The sequence below is a fragment of the Salvelinus alpinus genome, chromosome 2 (assembly GCF_045679555.1).
Source record: "Salvelinus alpinus chromosome 2, SLU_Salpinus.1, whole genome shotgun sequence".
NCBI classification, from domain to species: domain Eukaryota; kingdom Metazoa; phylum Chordata; class Actinopteri; order Salmoniformes; family Salmonidae; genus Salvelinus; species Salvelinus alpinus.
The window spans coordinates 71956738-71975292 of record NC_092087.1 but is presented as its reverse complement, the minus strand read 5'-3'; the positions used below and the strand labels follow the sequence as shown (position 1 = coordinate 71975292).

Genomic DNA, 18555 nt, shown 5'->3' with positions numbered 1-18555 from the left:
GTTCATTTTTATGAGGACAGTCTTTAACCCAATGGTAAGTGCTTTGACAAATAGCACATTTCGATCTCCTTCCATATGTGTCCAGTGGATTTGTGCCGGGAAATGGCGCCCTCTTCTGGTTGTCTTGAGAACGTGACTTGTTGGCGCCTTTTCTGTGCTGCTCGGTGTAATATGCTGCGTCACTCACTTGCATTCCATCTGTTATTGGCGCGACAGACGTCTTCTCACCAAATATTATTTTTAGTGCCGACTTCATAGATGCAAAAGTCAGCGCAGTACAAGCAGTCAAAGCCAACTGTTTCTCCCTACCATCTAGACAGGCAGTATCTAGCAACTTGAAAGCTAACACTGCATCTGGGAGAACCATGTCGTACTTGCGCATTCTATTGTACCTCTGTTCGAAATCAATGATGTAGTCCGCAATTGCAACCGAAATATCTCTCGTAACACTGTCAAAGTTTGAATATGCCTTGTAGGCACGGTCTTTCTCTTCTTTAAGAAATACAGAATCCAGTGCTGTGATCAAAGTTCCCATACCGTCATCCTTGTTCAAATCCTCAACGGATATCTCCAGTGCTGTATCTCTCGCTCTTCCCTCGAGCGATAATATCACCGCAAGTGCTTGCTTTTTCGCGTCCAGATTAGTAACGCGTGTCCAGATTCCCAGTTCATTTTTCCAACTTTCATACGACCTCTTCTCGTCGAAGCGAGGTGGCACATTGTAGTTAGAAGCCATCCTCTGCTACCAATGTTAACTCGAAATGACACAACGACAAGGTTCCAGTTTAACAAAGTTTACTCTACTATATGAACACACTACAAGTAGCCATTACACTCCCGGCTAGGTCCAACAACGACCAGACTTCCTGCGCATGCGCACTCTTGACTGAGTGATAGCCCCGTAATAACAGAAATATAGGGATACTTAAAACATGAACTTAACAACCTGTTCAGCTACTGTGGCTGCAGATGAGCCAAAGAAAAAACAGGCTCTCTTCCCGCGGATCACAGCTGCCCTGGCAAAACTATTTTGCTTCCCCTGCAAAAAAAGATGCAAAAAGTAACTGTGCAGAGACGAGTTTTTGAAACCCTGATGCCACCTCCCCCAACCCACTTTCTAAAAAAACATCAGAGCCATCAGAAGAGAGAGATAACCCCCGCTACTCACAACCCATTTTATTACCCCCCCCCCCCCCATTTTGCTTCCTGCAACACAAATTCAAAAAAGTTCTGGGACACTGTAAAGTCCATGGAGAATAAGAACACCTCCTCCCAGCTTCCAACTGCTCTGAAGATAGGAAACACTGTCACCACCGACAAATCCACTATAATTGAGAATTTCAATAAGCATTTTTCTACGGCTGGCCATGCTTTCCACCTGGCTACCCCTACCCCGGACAACAGCACTGCCCTCCCCTCTGCTACTCGCCCAAGCCTTCCCCATTTCTCTTTCTCCCAAATACAGTCAGCTGATGTTCTAAAAGAGCTGCAAAATCTGGACCCTTACAAATCAGCCGGGCTAGATAATCTGGACCCTTTCTTTCTAAAACTATCTGCTGAAATTGTTGCCACCCCTATTACTAGCCTTTTCAACCTCTCTTTCGTGTCGTCTGAGATTCCCAAAGATTGGAAAGCAGCTGCGGTTATCCCCCTCTTCAAAGGGGGGGACACTCTTGACCCTAACAGCTACAGACCTATATCTATCCTACCCTGCCTTTCTAAGGTCTTCGAAAGCCAAGTCAACAAACAGATTACCGACCATTTCGAATCCCACCATACCTTCTCCGCTATGCAATCTGGTTTCAGAGCTGGTCATGGGTGCACCTCAGCCACGCTCAAGGTCATAAACGATATCTTAACCGCCATCGATAGGAAACAATACTGTGCAGCCGTATTCATTGACCTGGCCAAGGCTTTTGACTCTGTCAATCACCACATCCTCATCGGCAGACTCGACAGCCTTGGTTTCTCTAATGATTGCCTCGCCTGGTTCACCAACTACTTCTCTGATCGAGTTCAGTGTGTCAAATCGGAGGGTCTGTTGTCCGGGCCTCTGGCAGTCTCCATGGGGGTGCCACAGGGTTCAATTCTTGGACCGACTCTCTTCTCTGTATAGATCAATGATGTCGCTCTTGCTGCTGGTGATTCTCTGATCCACCTCTACGCAGACGACACTATTCTGTATACTTCTGGCCCTTCTTTTGACACTGTGTTAACAACCCTCCAGGCGAGCTTCAATGCCATACAACTCTCCTTCCGTGGCCTCCAATTGCTCTTAAATACAAGTAAAACTAAATGCATGCTCTTCAACCGATCGCTGCCTGCACCTGCCCGCCTGTCCAACATCACTACTCTGGACGGCTCTGACTTAGAATATGTGGACAACTACAAATACCTAGGTGTCTGGTTAGACTGTAAACTCTCCTTCCAGACTCACATCAAACATCTCCAATCCAAAGTTAAATCTAGAATTGGCTTCCTATTCCGCAACAAAGCATCCTTCACTCATGCTGCCAAACATACCCTCGTAAAACTGACCATCCTACCAATCCTCGACTTCGGTGATGTCATTTACAAAATAGCCTCCAAAACCCTACTCAATAAATTGGATGCAGTCTATCACAGTGCCATCCGTTTTGTCACCAAAGCCCCATATACTACCCACCACTGCGACCTGTACACTCTCGTTGGCTGGCCCTCGCTTCATACTCGTCGCCAAACCCACTGGTTCCAGGTCATCTACAAGACCCTGCTAGGTAAAGTCCCCCCTTATCTCAGCTCGCTGGTCACCATAGCAACACCTACCTGTAGCACGCGCTCCAGCAGGTTTATCTCTCTGGTCACCCCCAAAACCAATTCTTCCTTTGGCCGCCTCTCCTTCCAGTTCTCTGCTGCCAATGACTGGAACGAACTACAAAAATCTCTGAAACTGGAAACACTTATCTCCCTCACTAGCTTTAAGCACCAGCTGTCAGAGCAGCTCATAGATTACTGCACCTGTACATAGCCCATCTATAATTTAGCCCAAACAACTACCTCTTTACCTACTGTATTTATTTATTTATTTTGCTCCTTTGCACCCCATTATTTCTGTCTCTACTTTGCGCTTTCTTCCACTGCAAACCAACCATTCCAGTGTTTTTTAGTTTTTATTTTACTTGCTGTGTTGTATTTACTTCGCCACCATGGCCTTTTTATATTTTTATTTATTTATACATATATTTGTTTGCCTTCACCTCCCTTATCTCACCTCACTTGCTCACATTGTATATAGACTTATTTTTTTTCACTGTATCATTGACTATATGTTTGTTTTACTCCATGTGTAACTATGTGTTGTTGTATGTGTCGAACTGCTTTGCTTTATCTTGGCCAGGTCGCAATTGTAAATGAGAACGTGTTCTCAATTTGCCTACCTGGTTAAATAAAGGTTAAATAAATAAATAAAAATTTAACTTAATAAACACAACTTGCAGCTCTTTTGATCTTCTTCTTTACTTTTTTTGTACAGACCCACCTGCATGCTATAGATTCTTAAGGTCAATTTGCTGTGTACTGTCTACAGTATCATTGTTATGAGTATGTTCACTGTGCCAGTCATTATTTATTTTTTTATCTTTATTTAACTAGGCAAGTCAGTTTAGAACAAATTCTTATTATCAATGACGACCTAAGAACATTGGGTTAACTGCCTTGTTCAGGGGCAGTACGAGAGATTTTTTAGGCTACCTGTCGCTATATAGGTATAGGCTAAATGCCCTAACCTGATGAAGGATCTCTTTCTGGAGGTCCAACATGCCCTTAAGTATGCTGACATCTCTGTCGTCTTTGGCCTGGAGGAGAGCATCCAATTCATTGGGGAGGATGCGGTGAAGGCCATCGTGAAGACTGCAGCTCAAAGATTGTCCCTGCGTTCGGAATCCAACCAGGCTCAACTGCGTGCCGCACGCTCTGGTGGCGAGGGAGCCATCAGGTGCATGGCGGACACCATCACACAAGTCATAGATGACTATTCCGAGGACTGGAGTTCCGACTGCCATTTTGGAGCCAGGAGGAGCCGTGCTAGTGGGAGGTCACACTCCTCAACGTCCTCAAGGAGTGATATCACCCTCACCGAGGAGCTCCTGGCCCGGAGGGAAACCCTTGAAGAGGACCTAGAGGAGATGGCTGATGACAGCACTGGTTTGGAGAAGACCATTGTAAGCTCAGCCATCTCTGAGAAGTCCCAGGTAATTAGCTACATTTCTGAGAGCACCGAGTCCATCAGCTGTGCCCTCTTCACAGACCTCGAGTACATCACCTCCACACATGAGACAGACAAGAACCAGTAGATCGTTTAGTTATTTGGGCTGTTTGATTGTGAGGCATCGACTCAAATCTGTTTCTCTCTCTACTAAGGAGCAGGAGAAGCAGAAGGAGAAGGAAGAGGCTATGAAGGAAGAAGTGAGGAAGTCAGGAAAGAAGAAGCGAAGTAATAACAAGGACCAGAAGAAGAACAAGGTGTCTCCTCTTGGCAATGATAGTAAGTCCTCATTTATTTTCAGTCAACATGTACATCTGTCTTCAGCACACTATTGTAATGTAAGGACGGGAGACTATGATGAAATTATCAGGGTCTTATTCATTAGCCACTAAAGGGAAGAGAACAGACTAAAACAGGGAGGAACTTTCTTGAACTTGCCAATAACAAATGCTTGTTTTTGTTTTCTGTTTCAAAACATTTTGCTACTGTGTGCCTTAATGAACACGACCCTGATTTCATGCCCTGTTCTCTGCTCTGTCACCTATTCAGGTACTGTGGCTGCAGATGAGCCGAAGAAAAAACAGGCTCTCTTCCCGCGGATCACAGCTGCCCTGGCAAAACTATTTTGCTTCCCCTGCAAAAAAAGATGCAAAAAGTAACTGTGCAGAGACGAGTTTTTGAAACCCTGATGCCACCTCCCCCAACCCACTTTCTAAAAAAACATCAGAGCCATCAGAAGAGAGAGATAACCCCCGCTACTCACAACCCATTTTATTACCCCCCCCCCCCATTTTGCTTCCTGCAACACAAATTCAAAAAAGTTCTGGGACACTGTAAAGTCCATGGAGAATAAGAACACCTCCTCCCAGCTTCCAACTGCTCTGAAGATAGGAAACACTGTCACCACCGACAAATCCACTATAATTGAGAATTTCAATAAGCATTTTTCTACGGCTGGCCATGCTTTTCACCTGGCTACCCCTACCCCGGACAACAGCACTGCCCTCCCCTCTGCTACTCGCCCAAGCCTTCCCCATTTCTCTTTCTCCCAAATACAGTCAGCTGATGTTCTAAAAGAGCTGCAAAATCTGGACCCTTACAAATCAGCCGGGCTAGATAATCTGGACCCTTTCTTTCTAAAACTATCTGCTGAAATTGTTGCCACCCCTATTACTAGCCTTTTCAACCTCTCTTTCGTGTCGTCTGAGATTCCCAAAGATTGGAAAGCAGCTGCGGTTATCCCCCTCTTCAAAGGGGGGGACACTCTTGACCCTAACAGCTACAGACCTATATCTATCCTACCCTGCCTTTCTAAGGTCTTCGAAAGCCAAGTCAACAAACAGATTACCGACCATTTCGAATCCCACCATACCTTCTCCGCTATGCAATCTGGTTTCAGAGCTGGTCATGGGTGCACCTCAGCCACGCTCAAGGTCATAAACGATATCTTAACCGCCATCGATAGGAAACAATACTGTGCAGCCGTATTCATTGACCTGGCCAAGGCTTTTGACTCTGTCAATCACCACATCCTCATCGGCAGACTCGACAGCCTTGGTTTCTCTAATGATTGCCTCGCCTGGTTCACCAACTACTTCTCTGATCGAGTTCAGTGTGTCAAATCGGAGGGTCTGTTGTCCGGGCCTCTGGCAGTCTCCATGGGGGTGCCACAGGGTTCAATTCTTGGACCGACTCTCTTCTCTGTATAGATCAATGATGTCGCTCTTGCTGCTGGTGATTCTCTGATCCACCTCTACGCAGACGACACTATTCTGTATACTTCTGGCCCTTCTTTTGACACTGTGTTAACAACCCTCCAGGCGAGCTTCAATGCCATACAACTCTCCTTCCGTGGCCTCCAATTGCTCTTAAATACAAGTAAAACTAAATGCATGCTCTTCAACCGATCGCTGCCTGCACCTGCCCGCCTGTCCAACATCACTACTCTGGACGGCTCTGACTTAGAATATGTGGACAACTACAAATACCTAGGTGTCTGGTTAGACTGTAAACTCTCCTTCCAGACTCACATCAAACATCTCCAATCCAAAGTTAAATCTAGAATTGGCTTCCTATTCCGCAACAAAGCATCCTTCACTCATGCTGCCAAACATACCCTCGTAAAACTGACCATCCTACCAATCCTCGACTTCGGTGATGTCATTTACAAAATAGCCTCCAAAACCCTACTCAATAAATTGGATGCAGTCTATCACAGTGCCATCCGTTTTGTCACCAAAGCCCCATATACTACCCACCACTGCGACCTGTACACTCTCGTTGGCTGGCCCTCGCTTCATACTCGTCGCCAAACCCACTGGTTCCAGGTCATCTACAAGACCCTGCTAGGTAAAGTCCCCCCTTATCTCAGCTCGCTGGTCACCATAGCAACACCTACCTGTAGCACGCGCTCCAGCAGGTTTATCTCTCTGGTCACCCCCAAAACCAATTCTTCCTTTGGCCGCCTCTCCTTCCAGTTCTCTGCTGCCAATGACTGGAACGAACTACAAAAATCTCTGAAACTGGAAACACTTATCTCCCTCACTAGCTTTAAGCACCAGCTGTCAGAGCAGCTCATAGATTACTGCACCTGTACATAGCCCATCTATAATTTAGCCCAAACAACTACCTCTTTACCTACTGTATTTATTTATTTATTTTGCTCCTTTGCACCCCATTATTTCTGTCTCTACTTTGCGCTTTCTTCCACTGCAAACCAACCATTCCAGTGTTTTTTAGTTTTTATTTTACTTGCTGTGTTGTATTTACTTCGCCACCATGGCCTTTTTATATTTTTATTTATTTATACATATATTTGTTTGCCTTCACCTCCCTTATCTCACCTCACTTGCTCACATTGTATATAGACTTATTTTTTTTCACTGTATCATTGACTATATGTTTGTTTTACTCCATGTGTAACTATGTGTTGTTGTATGTGTCGAACTGCTTTGCTTTATCTTGGCCAGGTCGCAATTGTAAATGAGAACGTGTTCTCAATTTGCCTACCTGGTTAAATAAAGGTTAAATAAATAAATAAAAATTTAACTTAATAAACACAACTTGCAGCTCTTTTGATCTTCTTCTTTACTTTTTTTGTACAGACCCACCTGCATGCTATAGATTCTTAAGGTCAATTTGCTGTGTACTGTCTACAGTATCATTGTTATGAGTATGTTCACTGTGCCAGTCATTATTTATTTTTTTATCTTTATTTAACTAGGCAAGTCAGTTTAGAACAAATTCTTATTATCAATGACGACCTAAGAACATTGGGTTAACTGCCTTGTTCAGGGGCAGTACGAGAGATTTTTTAGGCTACCTGTCGCTATATAGGTATAGGCTAAATGCCCTAACCTGATGAAGGATCTCTTTCTGGAGGTCCAACATGCCCTTAAGTATGCTGACATCTCTGTCGTCTTTGGCCTGGAGGAGAGCATCCAATTCATTGGGGAGGATGCGGTGAAGGCCATCGTGAAGACTGCAGCTCAAAGATTGTCCCTGCGTTCGGAATCCAACCAGGCTCAACTGCGTGCCGCACGCTCTGGTGGCGAGGGAGCCATCAGGTGCATGGCGGACACCATCACACAAGTCATAGATGACTATTCCGAGGACTGGAGTTCCGACTGCCATTTTGGAGCCAGGAGGAGCCGTGCTAGTGGGAGGTCACACTCCTCAACGTCCTCAAGGAGTGATATCACCCTCACCGAGGAGCTCCTGGCCCGGAGGGAAACCCTTGAAGAGGACCTAGAGGAGATGGCTGATGACAGCACTGGTTTGGAGAAGACCATTGTAAGCTCAGCCATCTCTGAGAAGTCCCAGGTAATTAGCTACATTTCTGAGAGCACCGAGTCCATCAGCTGTGCCCTCTTCACAGACCTCGAGTACATCACCTCCACACATGAGACAGACAAGAACCAGCAGATCGTTTAGTTATTTGGGCTGTTTGATTGTGAGGCATCGACTCAAATCTGTTTCTCTCTCTACTAAGGAGAAGGAGAAGCAGAAGGAGAAGGAAGAGGCTATGAAGGAAGAAGTGAGGAAGTCAGGAAAGAAGAAGCGAGGTAATAACAAGGACCAGAAGAAGAACAAGGTGTCTCCTCTTGGCAATGATAGTAAGTCCTCATTTCTTTTCAGTCAACATGTGCATCTGTCTTCAGCACACTATTGTAATGTAAGGACGGGAGACTATGATTAAATTATCAGGGTCTTATTCATTAGCCACTAAAGGGAAGAGAACAGACTAAAACAGGGAGGAACTTTCTTGAACTTGCCAATAACAAACGCTTGTTTTTGTTTTCTGTTTCAAAACATTTTGCTACTGTGTGCCTTAATGAACACGACCCTGATTTCATGCCCTGTTCTCTGTCACCTATTCAGGTACTGTGGCTGCAGATGAGCCGAAGAAAAAACAGGCTCTCTTCCCGCGGATCACAGCTGCCCTGGCAAAACTATTTTGCTTCCCCTGCAAAAAAAGATGCAAAAAGTAACTGTGCAGAGACGAGTTTTTGAAACCCTGATGCCACCTCCCCCAACCCACTTTCTAAAAAAACATCAGAGCCATCAGAAGAGAGAGATAACCCCCGCTACTCACAACCCATTTTATTACCCCCCCCCCCCCATTTTGCTTCCTGCAACACAAATTCAAAAAAGTTCTGGGACACTGTAAAGTCCATGGAGAATAAGAACACCTCCTCCCAGCTTCCAACTGCTCTGAAGATAGGAAACACTGTCACCACCGACAAATCCACTATAATTGAGAATTTCAATAAGCATTTTTCTACGGCTGGCCATGCTTTTCACCTGGCTACCCCTACCCCGGACAACAGCACTGCCCTCCCCTCTGCTACTCGCCCAAGCCTTCCCCATTTCTCTTTCTCCCAAATACAGTCAGCTGATGTTCTAAAAGAGCTGCAAAATCTGGACCCTTACAAATCAGCCGGGCTAGATAATCTGGACCCTTTCTTTCTAAAACTATCTGCTGAAATTGTTGCCACCCCTATTACTAGCCTTTTCAACCTCTCTTTCGTGTCGTCTGAGATTCCCAAAGATTGGAAAGCAGCTGCGGTTATCCCCCTCTTCAAAGGGGGGGACACTCTTGACCCTAACAGCTACAGACCTATATCTATCCTACCCTGCCTTTCTAAGGTCTTCGAAAGCCAAGTCAACAAACAGATTACCGACCATTTCGAATCCCACCATACCTTCTCCGCTATGCAATCTGGTTTCAGAGCTGGTCATGGGTGCACCTCAGCCACGCTCAAGGTCATAAACGATATCTTAACCGCCATCGATAGGAAACAATACTGTGCAGCCGTATTCATTGACCTGGCCAAGGCTTTTGACTCTGTCAATCACCACATCCTCATCGGCAGACTCGACAGCCTTGGTTTCTCTAATGATTGCCTCGCCTGGTTCACCAACTACTTCTCTGATCGAGTTCAGTGTGTCAAATCGGAGGGTCTGTTGTCCGGGCCTCTGGCAGTCTCCATGGGGGTGCCACAGGGTTCAATTCTTGGACCGACTCTCTTCTCTGTATAGATCAATGATGTCGCTCTTGCTGCTGGTGATTCTCTGATCCACCTCTACGCAGACGACACTATTCTGTATACTTCTGGCCCTTCTTTTGACACTGTGTTAACAACCCTCCAGGCGAGCTTCAATGCCATACAACTCTCCTTCCGTGGCCTCCAATTGCTCTTAAATACAAGTAAAACTAAATGCATGCTCTTCAACCGATCGCTGCCTGCACCTGCCCGCCTGTCCAACATCACTACTCTGGACGGCTCTGACTTAGAATATGTGGACAACTACAAATACCTAGGTGTCTGGTTAGACTGTAAACTCTCCTTCCAGACTCACATCAAACATCTCCAATCCAAAGTTAAATCTAGAATTGGCTTCCTATTCCGCAACAAAGCATCCTTCACTCATGCTGCCAAACATACCCTCGTAAAACTGACCATCCTACCAATCCTCGACTTCGGTGATGTCATTTACAAAATAGCCTCCAAAACCCTACTCAATAAATTGGATGCAGTCTATCACAGTGCCATCCGTTTTGTCACCAAAGCCCCATATACTACCCACCACTGCGACCTGTACACTCTCGTTGGCTGGCCCTCGCTTCATACTCGTCGCCAAACCCACTGGTTCCAGGTCATCTACAAGACCCTGCTAGGTAAAGTCCCCCCTTATCTCAGCTCGCTGGTCACCATAGCAACACCTACCTGTAGCACGCGCTCCAGCAGGTTTATCTCTCTGGTCACCCCCAAAACCAATTCTTCCTTTGGCCGCCTCTCCTTCCAGTTCTCTGCTGCCAATGACTGGAACGAACTACAAAAATCTCTGAAACTGGAAACACTTATCTCCCTCACTAGCTTTAAGCACCAGCTGTCAGAGCAGCTCATAGATTACTGCACCTGTACATAGCCCATCTATAATTTAGCCCAAACAACTACCTCTTTACCTACTGTATTTATTTATTTATTTTGCTCCTTTGCACCCCATTATTTCTGTCTCTACTTTGCGCTTTCTTCCACTGCAAACCAACCATTCCAGTGTTTTTTAGTTTTTATTTTACTTGCTGTGTTGTATTTACTTCGCCACCATGGCCTTTTTATATTTTTATTTATTTATACATATATTTGTTTGCCTTCACCTCCCTTATCTCACCTCACTTGCTCACATTGTATATAGACTTATTTTTTTTCACTGTATCATTGACTATATGTTTGTTTTACTCCATGTGTAACTATGTGTTGTTGTATGTGTCGAACTGCTTTGCTTTATCTTGGCCAGGTCGCAATTGTAAATGAGAACGTGTTCTCAATTTGCCTACCTGGTTAAATAAAGGTTAAATAAATAAATAAAAATTTAACTTAATAAACACAACTTGCAGCTCTTTTGATCTTCTTCTTTACTTTTTTTGTACAGACCCACCTGCATGCTATAGATTCTTAAGGTCAATTTGCTGTGTACTGTCTACAGTATCATTGTTATGAGTATGTTCACTGTGCCAGTCATTATTTATTTTTTTATCTTTATTTAACTAGGCAAGTCAGTTTAGAACAAATTCTTATTATCAATGACGACCTAAGAACATTGGGTTAACTGCCTTGTTCAGGGGCAGTACGAGAGATTTTTTAGGCTACCTGTCGCTATATAGGTATAGGCTAAATGCCCTAACCTGATGAAGGATCTCTTTCTGGAGGTCCAACATGCCCTTAAGTATGCTGACATCTCTGTCGTCTTTGGCCTGGAGGAGAGCATCCAATTCATTGGGGAGGATGCGGTGAAGGCCATCGTGAAGACTGCAGCTCAAAGATTGTCCCTGCGTTCGGAATCCAACCAGGCTCAACTGCGTGCCGCACGCTCTGGTGGCGAGGGAGCCATCAGGTGCATGGCGGACACCATCACACAAGTCATAGATGACTATTCCGAGGACTGGAGTTCCGACTGCCATTTTGGAGCCAGGAGGAGCCGTGCTAGTGGGAGGTCACACTCCTCAACGTCCTCAAGGAGTGATATCACCCTCACCGAGGAGCTCCTGGCCCGGAGGGAAACCCTTGAAGAGGACCTAGAGGAGATGGCTGATGACAGCACTGGTTTGGAGAAGACCATTGTAAGCTCAGCCATCTCTGAGAAGTCCCAGGTAATTAGCTACATTTCTGAGAGCACCGAGTCCATCAGCTGTGCCCTCTTCACAGACCTCGAGTACATCACCTCCACACATGAGACAGACAAGAACCAGTAGATCGTTTAGTTATTTGGGCTGTTTGATTGTGAGGCATCGACTCAAATCTGTTTCTCTCTCTACTAAGGAGCAGGAGAAGCAGAAGGAGAAGGAAGAGGCTATGAAGGAAGAAGTGAGGAAGTCAGGAAAGAAGAAGCGAAGTAATAACAAGGACCAGAAGAAGAACAAGGTGTCTCCTCTTGGCAATGATAGTAAGTCCTCATTTATTTTCAGTCAACATGTACATCTGTCTTCAGCACACTATTGTAATGTAAGGACGGGAGACTATGATGAAATTATCAGGGTCTTATTCATTAGCCACTAAAGGGAAGAGAACAGACTAAAACAGGGAGGAACTTTCTTGAACTTGCCAATAACAAATGCTTGTTTTTGTTTTCTGTTTCAAAACATTTTGCTACTGTGTGCCTTAATGAACACGACCCTGATTTCATGCCCTGTTCTCTGCTCTGTCACCTATTCAGGTACTGTGGCTGCAGATGAGCCGAAGAAAAAACAGGCTCTCTTCCCGCGGATCACAGCTGCCCTGGCAAAACTATTTTGCTTCCCCTGCAAAAAAAGATGCAAAAAGTAACTGTGCAGAGACGAGTTTTTGAAACCCTGATGCCACCTCCCCCAACCCACTTTCTAAAAAAACATCAGAGCCATCAGAAGAGAGAGATAACCCCCGCTACTCACAACCCATTTTATTACCCCCCCCCCCATTTTGCTTCCTGCAACACAAATTCAAAAAAGTTCTGGGACACTGTAAAGTCCATGGAGAATAAGAACACCTCCTCCCAGCTTCCAACTGCTCTGAAGATAGGAAACACTGTCACCACCGACAAATCCACTATAATTGAGAATTTCAATAAGCATTTTTCTACGGCTGGCCATGCTTTTCACCTGGCTACCCCTACCCCGGACAACAGCACTGCCCTCCCCTCTGCTACTCGCCCAAGCCTTCCCCATTTCTCTTTCTCCCAAATACAGTCAGCTGATGTTCTAAAAGAGCTGCAAAATCTGGACCCTTACAAATCAGCCGGGCTAGATAATCTGGACCCTTTCTTTCTAAAACTATCTGCTGAAATTGTTGCCACCCCTATTACTAGCCTTTTCAACCTCTCTTTCGTGTCGTCTGAGATTCCCAAAGATTGGAAAGCAGCTGCGGTTATCCCCCTCTTCAAAGGGGGGGACACTCTTGACCCTAACAGCTACAGACCTATATCTATCCTACCCTGCCTTTCTAAGGTCTTCGAAAGCCAAGTCAACAAACAGATTACCGACCATTTCGAATCCCACCATACCTTCTCCGCTATGCAATCTGGTTTCAGAGCTGGTCATGGGTGCACCTCAGCCACGCTCAAGGTCATAAACGATATCTTAACCGCCATCGATAGGAAACAATACTGTGCAGCCGTATTCATTGACCTGGCCAAGGCTTTTGACTCTGTCAATCACCACATCCTCATCGGCAGACTCGACAGCCTTGGTTTCTCTAATGATTGCCTCGCCTGGTTCACCAACTACTTCTCTGATCGAGTTCAGTGTGTCAAATCGGAGGGTCTGTTGTCCGGGCCTCTGGCAGTCTCCATGGGGGTGCCACAGGGTTCAATTCTTGGACCGACTCTCTTCTCTGTATAGATCAATGATGTCGCTCTTGCTGCTGGTGATTCTCTGATCCACCTCTACGCAGACGACACTATTCTGTATACTTCTGGCCCTTCTTTTGACACTGTGTTAACAACCCTCCAGGCGAGCTTCAATGCCATACAACTCTCCTTCCGTGGCCTCCAATTGCTCTTAAATACAAGTAAAACTAAATGCATGCTCTTCAACCGATCGCTGCCTGCACCTGCCCGCCTGTCCAACATCACTACTCTGGACGGCTCTGACTTAGAATATGTGGACAACTACAAATACCTAGGTGTCTGGTTTGACTGTAAACTCTCCTTCCAGACTCACATCAAACATCTCCAATCCAAAGTTAAATCTAGAATTGGCTTCCTATTCCGCAACAAAGCATCCTTCACTCATGCTGCCAAACATACCCTCGTAAAACTGACCATCCTACCAATCCTCGACTTCGGTGATGTCATTTACAAAATAGCCTCCAAAACCCTACTCAATAAATTGGATGCAGTCTATCACAGTGCCATCCGTTTTGTCACCAAAGCCCCATATACTACCCACCACTGCGACCTGTACACTCTCGTTGGCTGGCCCTCGCTTCATACTCGTCGCCAAACCCACTGGTTCCAGGTCATCTACAAGACCCTGCTAGGTAAAGTCCCCCCTTATCTCAGCTCGCTGGTCACCATAGCAACACCTACCTGTAGCACGCGCTCCAGCAGGTTTATCTCTCTGGTCACCCCCAAAACCAATTCTTCCTTTGGCCGCCTCTCCTTCCAGTTCTCTGCTGCCAATGACTGGAACGAACTACAAAAATCTCTGAAACTGGAAACACTTATCTCCCTCACTAGCTTTAAGCACCAGCTGTCAGAGCAGCTCATAGATTACTGCACCTGTACATAGCCCATCTATAATTTAGCCCAAACAACTACCTCTTTACCTACTGTATTTATTTATTTATTTTGCTCCTTTGCACCCCATTATTTCTGTCTCTACTTTGCGCTTTCTTCCACTGCAAACCAACCATTCCAGTGTTTTTTAGTTTTTATTTTACTTGCTGTGTTGTATTTACTTCGCCACCATGGCCTTTTTATATTTTTATTTATTTATACATATATTTGTTTGCCTTCACCTCCCTTATCTCACCTCACTTGCTCACATTGTATATAGACTTATTTTTTTTCACTGTATCATTGACTATATGTTTGTTTTACTCCATGTGTAACTATGTGTTGTTGTATGTGTCGAACTGCTTTGCTTTATCTTGGCCAGGTCGCAATTGTAAATGAGAACGTGTTCTCAATTTGCCTACCTGGTTAAATAAAGGTTAAATAAATAAATAAAAATTTAACTTAATAAACACAACTTGCAGCTCTTTTGATCTTCTTCTTTACTTTTTTTGTACAGACCCACCTGCATGCTATAGATTCTTAAGGTCAATTTGCTGTGTACTGTCTACAGTATCATTGTTATGAGTATGTTCACTGTGCCAGTCATTATTTATTTTTTTATCTTTATTTAACTAGGCAAGTCAGTTTAGAACAAATTCTTATTTTCAATGACGACCTAAGAACATTGGGTTAACTGCCTTGTTCAGGGGCAGTACGAGAGATTTTTTAGGCTACCTGTCGCTATATAGGTATAGGCTAAATGCCCTAACCTGATGAAGGATCTCTTTCTGGAGGTCCAACATGCCCTTAAGTATGCTGACATCTCTGTCGTCTTTGGCCTGGAGGAGAGCATCCAATTCATTGGGGAGGATGCGGTGAAGGCCATCGTGAAGACTGCAGCTCAAAGATTGTCCCTGCGTTCGGACTCCAACCGGGCTCAACTGCGTGCCGCACGCTCTGGTGGCGAGGGAGCCATCAGGTGCATGGCGGACACCATCACACAAGTCATAGATGACTATTCCGAGGACTGGAGTTCCGACTGCCATTTTGGAGCCAGGAGGAGCCGTGCTAGTGGGAGGTCACACTCCTCAACGTCCTCAAGGAGTGATATCACCCTCACCGAGGAGCTCCTGGCCCGGAGGGAAACCCTTGAAGAGGACCTAGAGGAGATGGCTGATGACAGCACTGGTTTGGAGAAGACCATTGTAAGCTCAGCCATCTCTGAGAAGTCCCAGGTAATTAGCTACATTTCTGAGAGCACCGAGTCCATCAGCTGTGCCCTCTTCACAGACCTCGAGTACATCACCTCCACACATGAGACAGACAAGAACCAGTAGATCGTTTAGTTATTTGGGCTGTTTGATTGTGAGGCATCGACTCAAATCTGTTTCTCTCTCTACTAAGGAGAAGGAGAAGCAGAAGGAGAAGGAAGAGGCTATGAAGGAAGAAGTGAGGAAGTCAGGAAAGAAGAAGCGAGGTAATAACAAGGACCAGAAGAAGAACAAGGTGTCTCCTCTTGGCAATGATAGTAAGTCCTCATTTATTTTCAGTCAACATGTGCATCTGTCTTCAGCACACTATTGTAATGTAAGGACGGGAGACTATGATGAAATTATCAGGGTCTTATTCATTAGCCACTAAATGGAAGAGAACAGACTAAAACAGGGAGGAACTTTCTTGAACTTGCCAATAACAAATGCTTGTTTTTGTTTTCTGTTTCAAAACATTTTGCTACTGTGTGCCTTAATGAACACGACCCTGATTTCATGCCCTGTTCTCTGCTCTGTCACCTATTCAGGTACTGTGGCTGCAGATGAGCCGAAGAAAAAACAGGCTCTCTTCCCGCGGATCACAGCTGCCCTGGCAAAACTATTTTGCTTCCCCTGCAAAAAAAGATGCAAAAAGTAACTGTGCAGAGACGAGTTTTTGAAACCCTGATGCCATCTCCCCCAACCCACTTTCTAAAAAAACATCAGAGCCATCAGAAGAGGGAGATAACCCCCGCTACTCACAACCCATTTTATTACCCCCCCCCCCCCCCCCCCCCCAGAGCAGCTCATAGATTACTGCACCTGTACATAGCCCATCTATAATTTAGCCCAAACAACTACCTCTTTACCTACTGTATTTATTTATTTATTTTGCTCCTTTGCACCCCATTATTTCTGTCTCTACTTTGCGCTTTCTTCCACTGCAAACCAACCATTCCAGTGTTTTTTAGTTTTTATTTTACTTGCTGTGTTGTATTTACTTCGCCACCATGGCCTTTTTATATTTTTATTTATTTATACATATATTTGTTTGCCTTCACCTCCCTTATCTCACCTCACTTGCTCACATTGTATATAGACTTATTTTTTTTCACTGTATCATTGACTATATGTTTGTTTTACTCCATGTGTAACTATGTGTTGTTGTATGTGTCGAACTGCTTTGCTTTATCTTGGCCAGGTCGCAATTGTAAATGAGAACGTGTTCTCAATTTGCCTACCTGGTTAAATAAAGGTTAAATAAATAAATAAAAATTTAACTTAATAAACACAACTTGCAGCTCTTTTGATCTTCTTCTTTACTTTTTTTGTACAGACCCACCTGCATGCTATAGATTCTTAAGGTCAATTTGCTGTGTACTGTCTACAGTATCATTGTTATGAGTATGTTCACTGTGCCAGTCATTATTTATTTTTTTATCTTTATTTAACTAGGCAAGTCAGTTTAGAACAAATTCTTATTTTCAATGACGACCTAAGAACATTGGGTTAACTGCCTTGTTCAGGGGCAGTACGAGAGATTTTTTAGGCTACCTGTCGCTATATAGGTATAGGCTAAATGCCCTAACCTGATGAAGGATCTCTTTCTGGAGGTCCAACATGCCCTTAAGTATGCTGACATCTCTGTCGTCTTTGGCCTGGAGGAGAGCATCCAATTCATTGGGGAGGATGCGGTGAAGGCCATCGTGAAGACTGCAGCTCAAAGATTGTCCCTGCGTTCGGACTCCAACCGGGCTCAACTGCGTGCCGCACGCTCTGGTGGCGAGGGAGCCATCAGGTGCATGGCGGACACCATCACACAAGTCATAGATGACTATTCCGAGGACTGGAGTTCCGACTGCCATTTTGGAGCCAGGAGGAGCCGTGCTAGTGGGAGGTCACACTCCTCAACGTCCTCAAGGAGTGATATCACCCTCACCGAGGAGCTCCTGGCCCGGAGGGAAACCCTTGAAGAGGACCTAGAGGAGATGGCTGATGACAGCACTGGTTTGGAGAAGACCATTGTAAGCTCAGCCATCTCTGAGAAGTCCCAGGTAATTAGCTACATTTCTGAGAGCACCGAGTCCATCAGCTGTGCCCTCTTCACAGACCTCGAGTACATCACCTCCACACATGAGACAGACAAGAACCAGTAGATCGTTTAGTTATTTGGGCTGTTTGATTGTGAGGCATCGACTCAAATCTGTTTCTCTCTCTACTAAGGAGCAGGAGAAGCAGAAGGAGAAGGAAGAGGCTATGAAGGAAGAAGTGAGGAAGTCAGGAAAGAAGAAGCGAAGTAATAACAAGGACCAGAAGAAGAACAAGGTGTCTCCTCTTGGCAATGATAGTAAGTCCTCATTTATTTTCAGTCAACATGTACATCTGTCTTCAGCACACTATTGTAATGTAAGGACGGGAGACTATGATGAAATTATCAGGGTCTTATTCATTAGCCACTAAAGGGAAGAGAACAGACTAAAACAGGGAGGAACTTTCTTGAACTTGCCAATAACAAATGCTTGTTTTTGTTTTCTGTTTCAAAACATTTTGCTACTGTGTGCCTTAATGAACACGACCCTGATTTCATGCCCTGTTCTCTGCTCTGTCACCTATTCAGGTACTGTGGCTGCAGATGAGCCGAAGAAAAAACAGGCTCTCTTCCCGCGGATCACAGCTGCCCTGGCAAAACTATTTTGCTTCCCCTGCAAAAAAAGATGCAAAAAGTAACTGTGCAGAGACGAGTTTTTGAAACCCTGATGCCACCTCCCCCAACCCACTTTCTAAAAAAACATCAGAGCCATCAGAAGA

The 18555-nt window shown here is 44.9% G+C and overlaps 5 protein-coding genes and 2 pseudogenes across 5 annotated transcripts; 5 read left to right on the top strand and 2 right to left on the bottom strand.

Moving 5' to 3' along the window:
- The first annotated feature begins 2255 nt into the window (after window positions 1-2255).
- LOC139567680 (uncharacterized) lies at window positions 2256-5017 on the top strand. Its single transcript, XM_071389085.1, has 3 exons — window positions 2256-4229; window positions 4399-4522; window positions 4793-5017. The coding sequence occupies exons 1-3, from the start codon at window positions 3768-3770 to the stop codon at window positions 4900-4902; spliced, it is 696 nt and encodes a 231-aa protein (XP_071245186.1). The 5' UTR covers window positions 2256-3767; the 3' UTR covers window positions 4903-5017.
- A 1075-nt stretch (window positions 5018-6092) lies between these two features.
- On the top strand, window positions 6093-8848 carry LOC139567677 (uncharacterized). Its single transcript, XM_071389081.1, has 3 exons — window positions 6093-8065; window positions 8235-8358; window positions 8624-8848. The coding sequence occupies exons 1-3, from the start codon at window positions 7604-7606 to the stop codon at window positions 8731-8733; spliced, it is 696 nt and encodes a 231-aa protein (XP_071245182.1). The 5' UTR covers window positions 6093-7603; the 3' UTR covers window positions 8734-8848.
- Window positions 8849-9924: 1076 nt separating this feature from the next.
- On the top strand, window positions 9925-12678 carry LOC139567679 (uncharacterized). Its single transcript, XM_071389083.1, has 3 exons — window positions 9925-11897; window positions 12067-12190; window positions 12461-12678. The coding sequence occupies exons 1-3, from the start codon at window positions 11436-11438 to the stop codon at window positions 12568-12570; spliced, it is 696 nt and encodes a 231-aa protein (XP_071245184.1). The 5' UTR covers window positions 9925-11435; the 3' UTR covers window positions 12571-12678.
- Window positions 12179-16489, bottom strand: LOC139567681 (EVI5-like protein pseudogene; annotated as a pseudogene).
- Window positions 15271-16405, top strand: LOC139567678 (uncharacterized). The gene is made up of 3 exons (XM_071389082.1): window positions 15271-15732; window positions 15902-16025; window positions 16296-16405. Exons 1-3 carry the CDS (start codon window positions 15271-15273, stop codon window positions 16403-16405), a joined length of 696 nt encoding a protein of 231 aa, XP_071245183.1.
- A 622-nt stretch (window positions 16490-17111) lies between the features above and the next one.
- On the top strand, window positions 17112-18474 carry LOC139567673 (uncharacterized). Its single transcript, XM_071389077.1, has 3 exons — window positions 17112-17801; window positions 17971-18094; window positions 18365-18474. The coding sequence occupies exons 1-3, from the start codon at window positions 17340-17342 to the stop codon at window positions 18472-18474; spliced, it is 696 nt and encodes a 231-aa protein (XP_071245178.1). The 5' UTR covers window positions 17112-17339.
- Window positions 18083-18555, bottom strand: LOC139567674 (EVI5-like protein pseudogene; annotated as a pseudogene).